At 42.4% G+C, this 16,720-nt stretch overlaps 1 protein-coding gene across 1 annotated transcript; it reads left to right on the top strand.

The window, feature by feature from the left end:
• Nucleotides 1–402: 402 nt before the first annotated feature.
• LOC311072247 (calpain-1 catalytic subunit-like) lies at nt 403–9,298 on the top strand. The gene is made up of 15 exons (XM_084097112.1): nt 403–475; nt 3,534–3,619; nt 4,820–4,891; nt 5,004–5,164; nt 5,245–5,409; nt 5,652–5,857; nt 6,030–6,081; nt 6,497–6,565; nt 6,650–6,707; nt 6,803–6,864; nt 7,009–7,077; nt 7,497–7,575; nt 7,824–7,940; nt 8,293–8,345; nt 8,483–9,298. Exons 5-15 carry the CDS (start codon nt 5,284–5,286, stop codon nt 8,507–8,509), a joined length of 918 nt encoding a protein of 305 aa, XP_083953238.1. The 5' UTR covers nt 403–475; nt 3,534–3,619; nt 4,820–4,891; nt 5,004–5,164; nt 5,245–5,283; the 3' UTR covers nt 8,510–9,298.
• Nucleotides 9,299–16,720: the final 7,422 nt, after the last annotated feature.

Genomic DNA, 16,720 nt, shown 5'->3' with positions numbered 1-16,720 from the left:
TTAGTCCTCAAATTTATGTCTAATACATTGCAGCATATAATTTCGAGTTTGAATGACTGTTACAGGGTGTGCGGCTCCTACGCTGACATGCACAGTGGCTGTGTATCTGAAGCCCTCATGGACTTCACCGGTGGTGTTCATATGCACTACGAACTGAAAACGGCTCCAACTGATTTGTGGGAGATAATGTACCGTGCTTTCCAGTCAGAAGTCCTTATGGGCTGTGCAACTCCAGCAGGGGTAAGCAAAAAAGAAAAAAGAAAAAAATAGACTACATTGTACAGGGACATTTTCATTTGTGGGATTAAAAAAACAAAAAAACACTTACAGCACCTCTTAAGCAATGACTTTTACACCACACCATCTATCTTCTGATAATTTTTCTCTGTTTCCACATAATCAGAAAGAGAATGAGGAACAATTACCAAATGGCATTGTTCTGGGCCACGCTTACACTGTGACAAAGGTTTACCAGGTAAGACTGCAAAAAATCAAGTCTCAGCACGCATCAGATTCATATAAGGTCTTAAGGTAAATATTTTAGGGACAAAAGATAATGGAAGCAAGTCAAGTCAAGTCAAGTCAAGTTTATTTATATAGCGCTTTTCACAATACAGATTGTATCAAAGCAGCTTCACAGTATTAAATTAAAATAATACATAAATGTTTGTCTCTAGTGGAAAATGTCCACGTTTGGTAATGCTGATCAATAGTATTGTTGATTGATTAATTAAATTAAATATCCCCAAATATCCCCAACTGAGCAAGCCAAAGGCAACAGTGGCAAGGAACCGAAAAACTCCATCAGGTGACCTAATGGAGAAAAAAAAACCTTGAAGAACCCAGGCTCAGTCGGGGGCCAGTTCTCCTCTGGCGTTTATGAACTAGAGGTCGGATTTAACTGTAAGATTAAAAGTATTATATGAAAGCCTGGCTGAAGAGATGCGTCTTTAATCTAGTTTTAAACTGGGAGAGCGAGTCTGAGCAACGAACAGTATTAGGAAGACTATTCCAGAGTTTTGGAGCTAAATGTGAAAATGCTCTCCCTCCTTTGGTGGACCTAGATATCCTAGGTATGACCAAAAGCCTTGAATTTAGTGATCTTAAAGAGCGCGATGGATTATAGGGCGATAGAAGATCTGTTAAATAGACTGGAGCTAAGCCGTTTAGGGCTTTATAAGTCAGTAGCAATACCTTGTAATCAATATGGATCTTTATAGGCAACCAATGTAGTGATGATAAAATTGGTGTTATATGATCATATTTTCTTGATCTAGTAAGAACTCTAGCGGCGGCATTTTGGACTAACTGTAGCTTGTTTATTGAGGATGCAGGACAACCGGCTAATAAAGCATTACAGTAATCTAGTCTCGAGGTCATGAATGCATGAACTAACTTTTCTGCATCAGAAACTGATAGCATGTTACGTAGCTTAGCAATGTTTCTAAGGTGGAAAAAGGCTGTTCTTGTAACATATGAAATATGATTTTCAAAAGACAGGTTGCAGTCTAGTATAACACCCAGGTCTTTTACTGTAGAGGATAAAGTAACAGGACATCCTACTATGTTAAAGTTGTAGTGTAAGAGGTTTTGTGGGCGTTTTTTTGAACCGATGATTAGTACCTCTGTCTTGTCTGGATTTAATAAAAGAAAATTGCGCGTCATCCAATCTTTTATATCTTTAACACACTCTGTCAATTTGGATAATTTAGCGTTTTCATCCGGCCGTGATGCAATATAGATTTGAGTGTCATCAGCATAACAATGGAAACTAATTCCATGTTTCCTTATAATATTTCCAAGTGGCAGCATATATATTGAGAATAACAGAGGGCCTAACACAGATCCCTGCGGCACTCCATAGTTTACTGGAGTTCTGATCGATTTTTCTCCATTTAAATAAACAAAATGGTAGCGGTCAGATAAGTATGATCTGAACCAGCTTAATGCTTGTCCTTGAACACCAGTATAATTTTGAAGTCGATCTAAGAGTATTGTGTGATCTATAGTATCGAACGCAGCACTAAGATCAAGTAAAACTAGTATTGAGATGCAGCCTTGGTCAGAAGCTAAGAGTAAATCATTTGTGATTTTAACGAGCGCAGTTTCAGTGCTATGATGCGGTCTGAATCCAGACTGAAATTTTTCATAGATGTCATTTTCTTGCAAGAAAGAGCCCAGTTGGGCGGACACAACTTTTTCTAGTATTTTAGACATAAAAGAAAGATTTGAAATGGGTCTATAATTTGCTAGATTATGTGGGTCTAATTGTGGTTTCTTAATGAGAGGTTTTATAACTGCCAGTTTAAATGTTCTTGGAACATGACCTAAAGATAAAGATGAGTTAATAATATTGAGGACAGGCTCTTCCACTATAGGTAACACTTCTTTCAGTAGTTTAGTGGGTATAGGATCTAATAAACATGTTGTTGTTTTAGATGAAGTGATAAGTTTATTTAACTCTTTTTGTTCTATAGTTGTAAAGCACTGTAATTGTTCTTGCGGGGTGAAAATTGAGGCTGAATTATAAGGCGCGATTGAGGATTGAACGTTTACAATTGTGGTTCTGATGTTTTCTATTTTCTCAGTGAAGAACTTCATGAAATCATTACTACTAAACTGTAACGGAATATTTTGTTCAGGTGACATCTGTTTATTTGTTAGTCTAGCCATGGTGTTAAATAAAAACCTAGGATTGTTTTGGTTGTTTTCTATTAGTTTGCGGAGGTGCTCAGCCCTGGCCGCTTTTAGGGCCTTTTTATAACGTGACATACTGTCTTTCCATGCGATTCTAAAGACCTCTAAATTAGTTTGTTTCTATTTACGCTCTAAATTACGGGTTTCTCTCTTTAGAACATGCGTAGTATTGTTGTACCATGGTGCTTTACTTTTCTCTCTGACCTTTTTTAATCTAATGGGTGCAACTGCCTGATCGATAACGCGGCGCAGCATGATACAGGAGTACGTAATATGCAAGTTACCATGTAATGGTCAGTGACATCATCACTTTGTGGAATGATATCTATATCGGTTGGATCGGTTCCATGTGATATAATTAAATCGAGTGTATGATTAAAACGATGAGTTGGTCCGGTAACGTTTTGCTTGACCCCAAAGGAGTTTAATAAATCTGTAAACGCAGCCCCTAACACATCATTTGGATTATCTACGTGTATGTTAAAATCTCCAACAATTAATGCTTTATCGACATTGATTAATAGGTCTGAGAGAAAACTGCAAACTCTTTTAGGAAATCAGCGTAAGGCCCAGGCGGTCTATATACGGTAGCCAAGGCTAGAGAGGAAGCAACCAACTTGATACTCACCCATGCTTTATGTGTTTGTACATGATTTGGCCTTTTTGCATAATCTTATTCTTTGTTCTGCTCGGTGCTCAAATGTGACAAATGATTAAAAATGGACATATGCGTTTTACTTCAAAATTTTGGTAAATTACAAAATAAAGCTACTGGTAATATCAGAAAGATTTGCCACATTTTCATACTACTAATTATTTAAAATCATGCTCCACAGGTCACGAGTGGTAAATATCCAGTTCGGCTGGTGAGATTGTTCAACCCTTGGGGAGGCATTGAGTGGAATGGAGACTGGGGTGACAAGTAAGAACTGATTTTATTTAACCACACATTTTAGACATTTAGATTCTCTTGTTAAATTTGTTAAAATGAGGGATGCGTGACACAGAATGACAAAGAAATCAAGTGAACTCTAAACATCTACCATAACTTCGGCCACTTACAAAGAAATGAAGGGTCTACAATTTTATGGTAGGTTTATTTTAATGGAAAGAGACAGTATATCAACCAAAAAATCCAGAAAAATCACATTATATAAAGTTTATAAATTGATTTGCATTTCAGTGAGTGAAATAAGTATTTGATCCCCAAGCAAAACATGCCTTAGTACTTGGTGGAGAAACCTTTGTTGGCAAGCACAGAGGTAAGACGTTTCTTGTAGTTGGTCACCAGATTTGCACACATCTCAGGAGGGATTTTGGTCCACACCTCTTTACAGATACTCTCTAAATCCTTAAGGTTTCTTGGCTTTTAAACATAGATATAACATCATCTAAAGCATGTACATCATGTCTCAAAATAAAGAAGCAAATATATAATCTATATAATCCTTGTTTCGTTCTGTTCCCTGCTGGTTATCGTCTATCTATGTTATTGTGTGTTGTGGATTCTTCATGGTATCTTGGTTTCTTGAATTAAAATATCTTCATAGTAACCCTGAGAGACATTTAAGTTTGTTTTTCACCAGTTTTAAAACCATTATTATCTGATTGAAATATATTTTGAATTTGAAACAAATAAGGTTTTAAGGTATAAGTAACAGGGCTGTTTGCATAAAGATGAACAGAGGAATGTGAAAGAATAAAAGGAACATCATTAATAAAAATGGAAAAGTGGACCCAACACTGAACCTTGAGGTATGCCTCTTTCTTGAATAATTATCAGATTCTAAACTTCTGTAGTTGTTATTTTAGTAAAAGAAAAAAAATACAGACAGAGTATATTATTGAAGCTATTCATATAAGAATGATCAGATTCAGATGTTAAAGCAGACTGTAGAAAACCTTTACCAAATACTCAATAGATAACAAATCATGAATTATATCACACAATAGAAGCAGTTTAACATAACTAACTAGCAGAACTGGCAGTGAAAACATTCAACAACAAATTGTTCTATTTTTCGCAGTTCTCAACAAACAAAAAAAGTTTGTGAAATTGTTTGATTATTGCACAGTCAAAATGATCCTTTATTCTGATGTATGTTTTACATAATTCTTTCAGCTCAATCTTGTGGAACACAGTGAGTGATGAGGACCGCAAACAACATCTTCGGGACGAAAATGGAGAGTTCTGGTGAGTATGAACCATGTTTTGAAAAAGATTCTTAACGTGTACTAAAACATGAATTACATATTGTCTAGGATTTACATATGAAGCAGGTTTTTTTTTGTTGTTGTTGTTGCAGGATGTCAATGAATGATTTCCTTAGAACATTTGACAGCATGGATATCTGCTGTTCCTCTCCTGATTTTCTGGAAGAAAAGTCTGCATGTCAATGGATTTCCAAGTTCCACTATGGCAGCTGGGTTCTTGGGAGTACAGCTGGAGGCTGCATGAATCATTCAGGTGCTTTAATTAATTATAATAATAAAGCTACTAGTCATCAATGCAAATCTGCTTCTAACACCCATGTCCTGTAATTGTAGACAGCTTCTTTACCAACCCCCAGTTTTGGCTGAAGATTAATGAGATGGATAAGGGCTGTGATCAGGGCCAGAGCAATGTTCTGGTGTCCCTCATACAGAAACCTGACAAGAGAAACAGACGCCTTGCTTCACACCATGGTATCGGCTTCTGCGTGTTTGCGGTCAGTATTCACAAAAAAACATTAAAAACTACACACAAAAACAAACAAACAAACAAACAAAGAAACGCAAAGGCAATAAATATGGTTGTACAATGATACCATTGTGCTTAGAGTGTAACCTTTATTTTTGTTTTGAACTTTTACAGGTTCCACCCGAGGCAAGTAAAATATACTCACAGTTTCTATTACATATTACATAGGCTGTCATACGTTTCTGACATGTTTTTTTGTTTCATTATCCTTTAGATGAGATCTGAGGGAAAGTTTGGGTCAAGCTTTTTCAAGAGCAGAAAGCCTGTGGCAACAAGCGGAAACTTTCAGGATGCAAGACAAGTGATGAAATTATTCAGACTGGAGCCAGGACAGTATCTCATTGTACCATCCACTTACATGCCTAATAAGAACGCAGAATTCATCCTGTCCATTCTGTGCAAAAATGAGATACACATTCAGTAAGTTACATGAAGGACTGAGAGATTGACTATAACTTTACAATATTCAACATTTGAGTAATTATTTATGCTTGGAATACTGAAAAACTGACTTTATACACTGAAATGTTCACAATCATGTGCTTTATTACACAGGTAAAATTTGTTTTAAATATGTGTTTTTTTTATCCAGAAAGGACACAGAAAGGACAGAGAAAGATTTTCTTGTGGATCTCGTAGACGAGGTAATAATACACAGATTTATTTTGTAAAGTTTGTCAATATGTGCAATCATTGAATTAGTTATATTGGTTCTTTCAACATATCTCTGAAATTGCAACTAAACCCTATCTTTGTCTTGTTTTTGTTAATTCTCCTACAAGGGGAATGATATTAATTGTACAAATAAAGTTAGTATAATTACAACTTCAGAATCTATTACATGAACACTCTTCTCTGCACATTAAATATTACATTATTGTTTATTCTATAAAAATATTAATATAATATTACATAAATTAACATCATTTGAGAATCTGATATCATCTGAAAATTGTAAAGAGTAGATTATCTTTAATAAGATTTAATAAGATAGATTATCACATTAATTGTGATTTTAGCAGTTGCCGATGATATAGTTGTCTCTTTTCTCATATTTAGGTTGCATACAATGATAAACTGGATGAAGAATTCAAAACTAAAACTCTGTTTCGACAATATTCCGATCAGGTAAATATGTACGCTAATATATTATCAAAAAATAAAATTAGCTGCTACAAGCTTCAAACTCTTGAATGTCTTCTTTGGAAACAGTACAAAGTTGTTGATGCTGAGAAACTTCAACAGCTTCTTCATGAAAACCTACTCAGAGGTGTGTTTTAAAAATCCTGTACGTTCTATGTGAAATATAGCTTAGAAATCTTAAATTGCCTCATAAATCTCACAAATGTGACCCGTACCTTTTAGGAAATAAAAATACTGAAGGATTTGGCCTGGATTCCTGCAGAAGTATAATTGCCATGTCAGATGTATCCTTTTTTCCTTAATTAAAAACGATTAAAAAAGAATTTGTTGAATGATGATATGATTTATCCCCATCAGTTTGTGTTTCCAGTCATACTGTGAAGAAACATGTTTTAGCTCTAGAAATATTTCCTGACAATAAAAAATAGTTCTCTGTCACTGGAAGACTTCGTGGATCAGAATTTCTTCGTCTGTGGACCCGCATTATGATGTACAAGGTGAGTGGATTTGAGTCTGGAATTTAGCTTTGATTGTTAATGGTGTATATGACTTTCTTCTTTCAGACGAATACAATTGGAGTTATGTTAAAAAATATCCTGGCTCTTCCAAGTTTTATAATGGCAGTGGATTGCAACTAACAGATTGAAGCTCAAAAACGTGGATAAACGAACTTCACACGGCTCCAGGGAGTTAATAAAGGCCTTCTGAAGCAAAACAATTAGTTTGTGTAAGATAAATATTAATATTCAACATGTTACAAAGTAAAATTCTAGCTTTCGGCCTATAATAATGTAGCCTAACTCTGATTGTATTTGTCTAAAAAGAAAGTCATACACACCTAGGATGGCTTGAGGGTGAGTAAATCATGGGATAATTTTCATTTGAAAGTGAACTACTCCTTTTTTTTTTTTTACAGGAAATCTTCTACAACATGGATTCTTCCAGAGATGGGGTTCTGGATTTGAACGAACTGCAAAATGCATTAGAGAAAACAGGTTAAAGCTTATACAGTTTATACTTTGCGGTAGTAAAATGTTGAAAATATTGTAATTTACTTAGTAGAAGAAAAGTATTAAATATTTGCATTAACTATTTTTTACAAACATCACTGCTGTGGTACAGTGTATCTGTATAGCTGCCTAGTGACCCCTAAAATTGAAAACAGAGATATTATGATACATATAATATTTTCAATCACACATTGTATAGATACTGTATTTATGTCATGGTTCTTGTGCCCTAGGCATGCATATAAATGAAGACATCCTGAGTCTCATGGTTGTGCGGTATGGTGGTGCTTCAGAACAGATCTCTCTGGAGGGTTTCATTTGCCTTGTCATGCGTTTGAACTGCATGGCTAGTGAGTAGGACTAGACAGAAAAGCAATTTGAGGTTCTCTCTCTCTCTCTCTGACTTCCTTATACAGAAAGCTGGAGCCTTTCTCAGTACAAACACTCACATTCACACTCTCACTGTAACATCTATGGGCCATTTCACCAGCCACCGTGCCGCCATAATTTGATGTTCAGGACTGTAAAATAAAATTTTAAAAATAAATATTTTTTTTAGGGTAAGCTACCAAGAGTTGTGTCACACAAACTGATAAACAAAATTTGGTTTGAACCTTTCATGCTCCTGAAATAGTTTGAGTTAAATTCCCTAGGTATTTATTATTATTATTACATTTTAACAGCCTTTATTTTCTTCATCAGGAATATTCCAGAGACTCTGTGAAAGTGGGAAGATAACTCTTAATGAGAGTGAGGTAATCCTGATGTAAACATTTAAATTTTTCCATATCTCCAACCACATACTGTACAAGTGTTTAAAAACATTCTGCTTGATTTTCTTTTTTTATCATTCAAAATTCATACATTTACAACCTGTGCATCTGTGTTTTAGTGGATTGGACTCACCATGTACTCATGAGGGAACGTCTGTTTGCCAGGAGGTTTGCCAACAAACCTCAAGAACAGATCGGCGGTTTAGGCGGTCTAAACATTTCATTTTTTTATATCAAACTTATAAACAAATATTGATGCTTATTTACTTATTCTTCATCCTTTTATCCCTCTAAGAATTAAAATGCTTTTGCTTTTCTTAAAATTATTATTTGATATAGCCTACACATTTCACATGATACATTTGTTTGTAATTCTGAAATTTGTGCAAAAATAACTGTTTTTAACTCTCTGTTTGAAAAGTGATTAATGTAATGGATGTAATATTTCTCATGTTGACCACCTGGAGTCACTGTTGTCAGATTGTTTGCTTTGGTTTTGAAACCTCCTGCTATTGTTGTCATTTTTAGTTATCTAGGTTTGAAAAAAAAGATGACATTTGAACCAACCCTGTGTTGCTAGGGTTGCAACTTTTTTCAAAAGTTGTTCCAAACAGATATTTTGAAGAATATGGGTAACCAAATAGTTGATGGGTTCCATTAAGTTAACTCCCATAGTATGAAAAAAAAAAAAAAAATACCATGGAAGTCAATGGGGTACATCAACTGTTTTGACATTCTTCAAAATATTTTCTTTTGTGTTCAGCAGAAGAAACAAATTCATACAGGCTTGGTGAGTAAATTATGACTGAATTTTCCTTTTTGGGTGACCTATCCCTATAAGGTATAGGGTCAAAATGCTGCAATTATACATTATACATGCTGCAAATTATACATGCTGCAATAAGTTCTTTCATCCTTCATGCTGTCTAAACACTAATAAAAATAAATACAAAAATAGTAGCCTATCAGTAGAGAATTTTGTACTTTCAGCTGTGGTGTGAACAATTCCAGAGTAATCCCAGATATCAATCATAAATCAGAGGAAGACGGAGGAACCGTTTCAGGTAAATTTACTGTACAGTGAAAATGGGGGGGAAATACAGTGACAATAACTACACTGTACATGAAAAAAATGTACAGTAATCTAAAATTCGAAACTTGTGTAGTCGTCTCTGTCTATAGACTTTAGTTATATGGCATATTGAACTTACAGACTTTACAATGGCTGTATAAAAGTTTTTTTTTTAAATGTTCAAGGTGGTGGCTAATTCGCACAAATTCATACAACCTCACTCATACGAATTTGTTCGATTTTTGCTATATCGTACATGTTTTAAAAGTTGCCCAATTCGTATGAATTCGTACGAATGACCAACCCCTGACCCCGCCCCTTAACCTACCCATCACTGGGGTTTAGACAAATCATATGAATTAGCCACCTTTTACTCACTCCTACAAGATGGTCGTGAGATAGCGTTGGTAGGCCTACAGAGGCAGAATAGTCTCAATTATAATTCACACAAAAAACATGATTCACACATGCGTAGACAATTTCAAATGCATGAAACAATAGGTTCCTATCGTAACCCCGGCTCTCTGAAACATCGAGGCAAAGCTGGTGGATCTCTCCACTCGATGTTTCAGAGAACCGGGTTTACGATAGCAACCTATTGTTCTCTTTCATCATCTCGTGTTCGAGATCCACCTATGGGAGAGACATGGACAGCTCCCCGATTGCCCAATACACTCACAGTGAGGTTCTGAAAGCCAGAGAAAGACGGTCACCTCGGGGAGGCGGTGCCTGACACGTCCCTTAATCATGAACCTGCAAAGGTGATGTCACACTTAACTGCTGTGGACAAGCAGGACATGAAACATGCATGAGACACATACATGATAATAACCCCAACACATCAAGGCACATAAACTATACCCATGAAGGGAAGTAAATGTTTGGTGACAGGAATGAACATGGCCAGCCGGCCCATTCACTCTTATTGGTTTTACCCAACAGGGTTGCAGGGAAGAGCTAAGAAGACCCCATCCCTAAAACCGAATGTGCTACCGAGGTTCTGGTGACATCCAGCCGGTAGTAACGCACAAAGGTATGAGGAGAGGCCCAACTGGCAGCGGAGCAGATGTCCTGCAGTGACACTCCCCTAAACAAAGCCCAAGAGGCGGCTAAGCCCCTTGTAGAATGAGCTCTGATGCCCCTTGGGGGCTGCACTCCCTTTGCTTCATAAGCCATAGTTATAGCGTCCACAACCCAATGTGAGAGACGTTGCTTCGATATGGGACTCCCTCTGTGTGGGGGGGCCCATGAAACAAAGAGCTGGTCGCTCTTCCGGAAAGCGCTGGTCCTGGTCATATATGCCTGTAAAGCACGGACTGGACACAGAGCATTCAGCCTCTGATCCTCTGGAGAGGTAAAAGGTGGAGGGTGAAAAGCGGACAGTTCCAACACCTCCGAAGTGAACGCAGGGAAGCACTTCGGCATGAAGGCCGGGTTAGGCTTAAGGGAAACCTTATCTCCACTGAGGGAGAACTTAGTGCACTAGGGATGAACCAAGAGTGCATGTAGCTCACTGACACGTTTAGCAGATGCCAAGGCCAAGAGCAAAGCTGTCTTGAAGGACAGCAGCTTAAGGGAAATACTCCCCAGAGGCTCAAAAGGATGTTGAGACAGCGCTTCCAGCACCATGGAGAGGTCCCACTCCGGAACAGTTCTCCTGATGACTGGCAAAGAGCGGCGTGCACCCTTCATAAATCTGCGGATTAGAGGGTGCTGCCCGACAGTAGAGCCCTCAAAACCCACATGACAGGCTGAAATCGCAGCCAGGTAGACCTTAACGGTGGAAAAAGACCTCCCTTTTTCATGAGGTCTTGAACGAAACACAAAATATCAGGCACAGAGCACTGATAAGATGTGAGACCGCGCCCATTGCACCACCCTTCGAACACTTGCCACTTACAGCCATATAAGGACCGTGTAGAGACGGCCCTGGCATTCTGAATAGTGGCGATCACACGCGGCGAAAGCCCAAGTGCGTTCAGGTTCGTCCTCTCACGGGCCAGGCCCAGAGAGGGTGGTAAATCTCCCCGTTGGCTTGGGACAATAGGTCCGTGCGAGCGGGAAGGCGCCACGGCTCGGCGTATAACAGAGGAATTATCTCCGCCAGCCATGGGGCTTTGGGCCACCTGGGTGCTATCAGAATGAGAGACAGGCCCTGCTCTCTCACCCTGGCCAGTGTGGGAATTATCAGGCACAGGGGAGGAAAAGCATACAGGAGCATTCTGGGCCATGGGTGGGCCAGTGCGTCTACCCCGAGGGGCGCGTCCACGTCCCTTAGTGAGAAGAACATAGGACAATGGTAGTTTTCGCGTGAGGCGAATAGATCTACACTCGCCCGCCCGAATCTCATCCATAGCATTTCCACTATCTGCGGGTGAAGACGCCAATCTCCGTAGATTGGGTTTCCCCTTGATAGAAGATCCGCACCTCTGTTCAGAATGCCTCGGAACGTGAGTTGCGCGTAATGACAGGAAAACCCATCTGCTCCACACCAAAAGCTTGTAAGCTAGAGCGTGAAGTTTCGACGAGCGCATGCCGCCCTAATGGTTGATATAAGCCACAGCCGTGGTATTGTCGCACCGTACTAGAACGTGATGTCCCTGCAGGCGAGGCAGAAAATGATTCAGAGCTTTCCAAATGGTTAAAAGCTCTAAATAGTTTATGTGCGCTGAATGTAGTCTGTTTGGCCACAGACCGTTCACCGTTCTGCCCTCCTGGGTGGCACCCCAGCCTGTTAAGGACGCATCTGTCGTCACAACTTTCCGCATCGTAACCGCCCCCAGAGGGGTTCCCCGTGCGTAAAAGTCTTCGCTCTCCCAGTGGCGCAAGGCTGCCAAGCAGGCGCGTGTCACTGTTACCGAGCGGCAAAGGCTGAAATGTAGTGACAAAACCCATTTCATGAACGCTCTCATCCTCAGGAGTCCCAACGGCACAACTTGGGTGGAAGAAGCCATGAGACCCTGCAGCCTGAGACATGTGCGATATTGCACTTTTGCCCCTTCCCTGAACTGCGACTGACAGTTCATCAGAGAGCGAACACGCTCTTGAGAGAGACGCGCTTGCATGGAGACTGAGTTCAACTCCAAGCCCAGGAAAATGACATTCTGACTGGGCGTAAAATTGCTCTTGCTCACATTCACTTGGAACCCGAGCGATGTGATGTGCGCGAGCAGACGGCCGGTGTCCTGCAACACCTTCTCCTTTGATTCGGCTATGATGAGCCAATCGTCTATGTAAGTCAGGATTCTCAGACCTGATATTCTCAGTGGTGCTAAGCCCGCCTCCGCACACAGACAGGAGGACCGGGGACTTAAACTGAGCCCAAACGGAAGAACTGTGAATTCGTAACATATGCCCTGGTAGGCGAAACGAAGAAACTTCCTGTGCGGAGGATAGATGCTTATGTGAAAGAAAGCTTCTTTCAGATCGACTGATGTGAACCAGTCGTTCTGTTTTATGGCACGGGCGAATGCGCCTTGTGTCAGCATTCTGAAATTGTATTTCCTCAAATGTTTGTTCAACACTCGAAGGTCCAAGATAGGACGGAGAGAGCCGCCTTTTTTCGGGACCAGAAAATAACGGGAATAAAAACCCTGGTTCATCAGATTGGGGGGCACCACCTGAATCGCTCCCTTGTTTAGGAGAGATGATATTTCCTCTTTCAGAATGTGTGAGGCGTTATCTTCCGTGTGAGAAAAGAGAACGCCGTTGAAATGCGGGGATTTTATTGCGAATTGCAATCTGTAACCCTGCATTACTGTGCGCATCACCCACTCGGGAGCTGAAACGGTTCACCAAGCCGCTTCGTGACTCACGAGTGCTCCCGCTCGGGCCAGAGCGGAGCTGTGTGAGCCCAGTTGGTTTATTTGTGATGCAATGGCGCCATCTAGTGGGCACACTAGAGGCAACATGCAGGGGTTCGGAGGGATTCCCTCTCTCTGCAGTGAGATGAGTCCTCCGAAACTAATTCATTTGATTCGTATTTTTTTGTGTTTCGTGTGTTTTGTGTTGGGCAAACACTGGGGCCGAAGCCTTTATTGACAGAGTGAGGGGAACAGAGTGTGAGCAGTGTGGTGTCACTGTGCTTAAACTTTCCCTCACAAAGGGCCCCCTGAACGTGGGGGGAAAACACACATTTCCTGAACACATGAGCTGGGCCGTCTCGACAGGCGGTGAGCTGACCCATCCGCGGGAGCCCCTGGGTCTTTTGGACGGGGGTTCTAGAAGAGGAGGGGAGTCCGAAGGGCTCGCGGCCCGTGAACATGGACTCGATGCCCCCATCGGCTGAACATCAGGCAGGCCGCTTGCGTTTCAAGTCGGAGGGGTTGGGATTCGCTTGTCTCCCGGCCGCGGCGGGAGCGGACTTCCCCCAGTGCTTGGTAGGCGCTGGGTTATTATGCCTTGGGGGTGGTTTGTTGCGGGGCTTTTCCTTTCCCTGAGGAAACTGTCATCCTGTGGCAGGTGGGTTAGGCAAACGCGCAGGGGGCGCCTGGCGTGGGACTGCCTTCCTGGGAAGGCACAGCTTGAAAGCCTCATCCTCCTTCTTCTTATCATCACACCGTTGTTGCATCAGTGCGACGGCGGGGCCGAAGAGAGCCCGGCTGGGCTACACCGGTGCGCCCGCGATGCGCCGCTTCTCGCTGTCAGGGAGTCCCGACAGGTTCAGCCAGAGCGCGCGCTCTCCCACCACGGAAAGCGCCATGGAGCGCCCGCAAGCTTGGACAGCCTGCCGGCGTTGCGGAGGACGAGGTCGTTCACCGTAAGGATCTCCTTCCACAGGGTCTCAGAAGGATTTCCCTTTTCCAATTGTTGCCCTAATTCTTCGAGGATCTCCGCCTGGTAGGCAGAGAGGAGCGAAGAAACGTTTAGGGCCCTGACAGCCACGGCTGAGGACTTATAAGCGGCCTGGTGAACGGAGGCATCAAAACGGTCCATCTTATTGGGCAAGACCGGCTTAGGGGGAGACGAGCAGCCCACCCTGAGCGGGGTTAAGGTACCTGGCGATGGAAGGCTCAACGGCGGGGGGGTCGCCCATACCGTGAGCTGCCATATCTTTAACCTCGAGTCCCGTGAGACCGTGTCTGAAGTCGAGCGGGTCGCTCCAATAATTCTCCATGTGCTTAGCGCACGCCGGGAGGATGGGGAAGAGTTGTTTCCTCGGGCCGGGAGGGGGTCCCAGCACTTTTCCATCATAAATATCCCTCTCCTGGTCGGTAGCACTCTGTGGAGTCGGCCAATCAATGTTGAGACGAGCGGCCGCTCGCTCACACACTTCCAGGAGGATGGCTTGAGGCAGAGCCGCGTGGGCGCTAGCCTGGGGAACACCAGAGGGGGGGATGGCCTCCTTGTCCTCTGAAGCCGCGGTTCGTGGATGAGAGCGAGGTTGCCCTCGAAGATGTCCTCTTCGGGGAAGGCGGGATTGGGCTGGTCAGCCCAGATGAGAGACGTTGCGCCCCGGGAGGCCCCCGGTAGCGCGTCGTCATCACCGTGTCCCCCGTCCAAGTCAGAAGGGCTGAGCTCGGTGCACTGTGTCACTGCCACCTTAAAATGGCGTTTAAGCAGCTTCCTAGGCAGCATGAGGCAGAAACTGCAATTCTCCGGGTTCTCCAGGGCTTCCCGAGCGTGCTTAGGACCCAAACAGACCACGCAAAGCTGGTGAAGATCCGTCGCTGCGATAAGGGCACCACACGCGGCCGGGCAGGCCCGTGAAAGGCTATCTCCTGGAGAGGCGGCAGGCTTAGACAGTGACATGCCAGCGAAGAAATCGGAGAAATCCGTGGCGGGCAGCCGTGAGGAAAAACGGTGAAAATAGCGAGAGCGTGGGCGGCTCCGAGTGCAAAGCAGCAGCAGTTGAAAAAGACGACTGTCACGTCTGGCGGAGGCTGATCTGACCGATATGTCCTCCTGAAGACACGAGGTGAGCAGTGTAAAAATCAACCGAGCTGTGAGATGCAGAGATCGCGCGAAGCGAATGTAGGAATAGCAGCACGTCTAGCCTTATATGCCTGTAGGTAAGGGGGTGTGGCCTCACCTGGCATTCGCTGCGCGCTTCTGTCTGTCTAGCCAGACTTGGTGCAATTGGATGCTTCTGCAGAGGTCAGGTACGGATGCCCTTCCCATAGGTGGATCTCGAACACGAGATGATGAAAGAGAACCTAATTCACGTACACACACAAAAAAATCATGAGCGTGAAAAAAAAAAAAATCACAAAAAGCAATTCACATGTGCAAAATAAAAATATATATTCATAAAATACATTTCACAAATGCAAAACACAATTTATAGATATACAACTGTGCCCAAAAACCTTTGAATGGTTAAAATGTTCGAGTTTATCCGTGAATGTGAATGTGGAAATCGTCATTCACGTGTCGATCGCCTTGGATGTGTGTGTGTGTGTGTGTGTGTGTGTGTGTGTGTGTTTGAGACTTTCCTGGCAGCGCTCTCCTACACAGATGAGTCGTACTCTTTAGCCAATCAGATTTAAGCTTATCAATCGACCAATCAGTATGGATCAGTGAGGACGGGCCTACCTGGTCATCAGCTTTCGACCACGGATCGGTTTATGGCTGAGCAGGGGTTCGTGCACTGCAGTTGATCGGTTCATTTCTGTGTTTACTGAAGTTAAAGGGTAACTAAACCCTAAACCAACTTTTTTTAGTAAATGATCTACTTTATTAGTGCTGTTCATTGATTCGAGTAACATTTGGGCAGGCCCGGGGTGGGTAATCGGGAGAATTCCCGGTGGGCCGCTTCACTTTTGGGCCGGTCGAGGATGTTTTTTTTTTTTTACATTTGTCACATTAGTTACATTAGGCTACACACGTTCCGCATTCTGACACCGCAGCGCGCAGCCTCTGCATGGGTTGTACCATGAGAGGGAGTTCTCCCCTCCCCTCCCATGGAGTTGGTTGGGTCCATAGCCCGTCTTTTCCAAAACATTTTCTCAGGTAGGCTACCGCGGCACCGCCGGCGCCTACCGATAGCTGGGCCGGCCCTATGGCGGCAAATCAATGACAAAATTAACGGAGCGCACAACTGATGCTTGGCGCGCGCAGTAAATGACATTCGCGAGAGGATAACAGCTCTACAAGCGAGGAAACGGGAACTCGCGAGCTCATTCAAACCCTGCGTGATCATTCCCCACGCTCTTGATCTCGCTCGATCGAACACTTTTACTTTTGGCAGTCGATGGGCGGGACTTACTGTTTTAATAACCTCAAATGTCATTAGGTATCACGTTTTTTGATTAAAAAAGCATTATTTTTGAATATTTTTGAATAC

The sequence above is a fragment of the Abramis brama genome, assembly GCF_963993115.1.
Source record: "Abramis brama genome assembly, chromosome: 21".
NCBI classification, from domain to species: Eukaryota; Metazoa; Chordata; class Actinopteri; order Cypriniformes; family Leuciscidae; genus Abramis; species Abramis brama.
The sequence above is the reverse complement of the archived record's forward strand: the minus strand, read 5'-3'. Positions and strand labels throughout refer to the sequence as shown.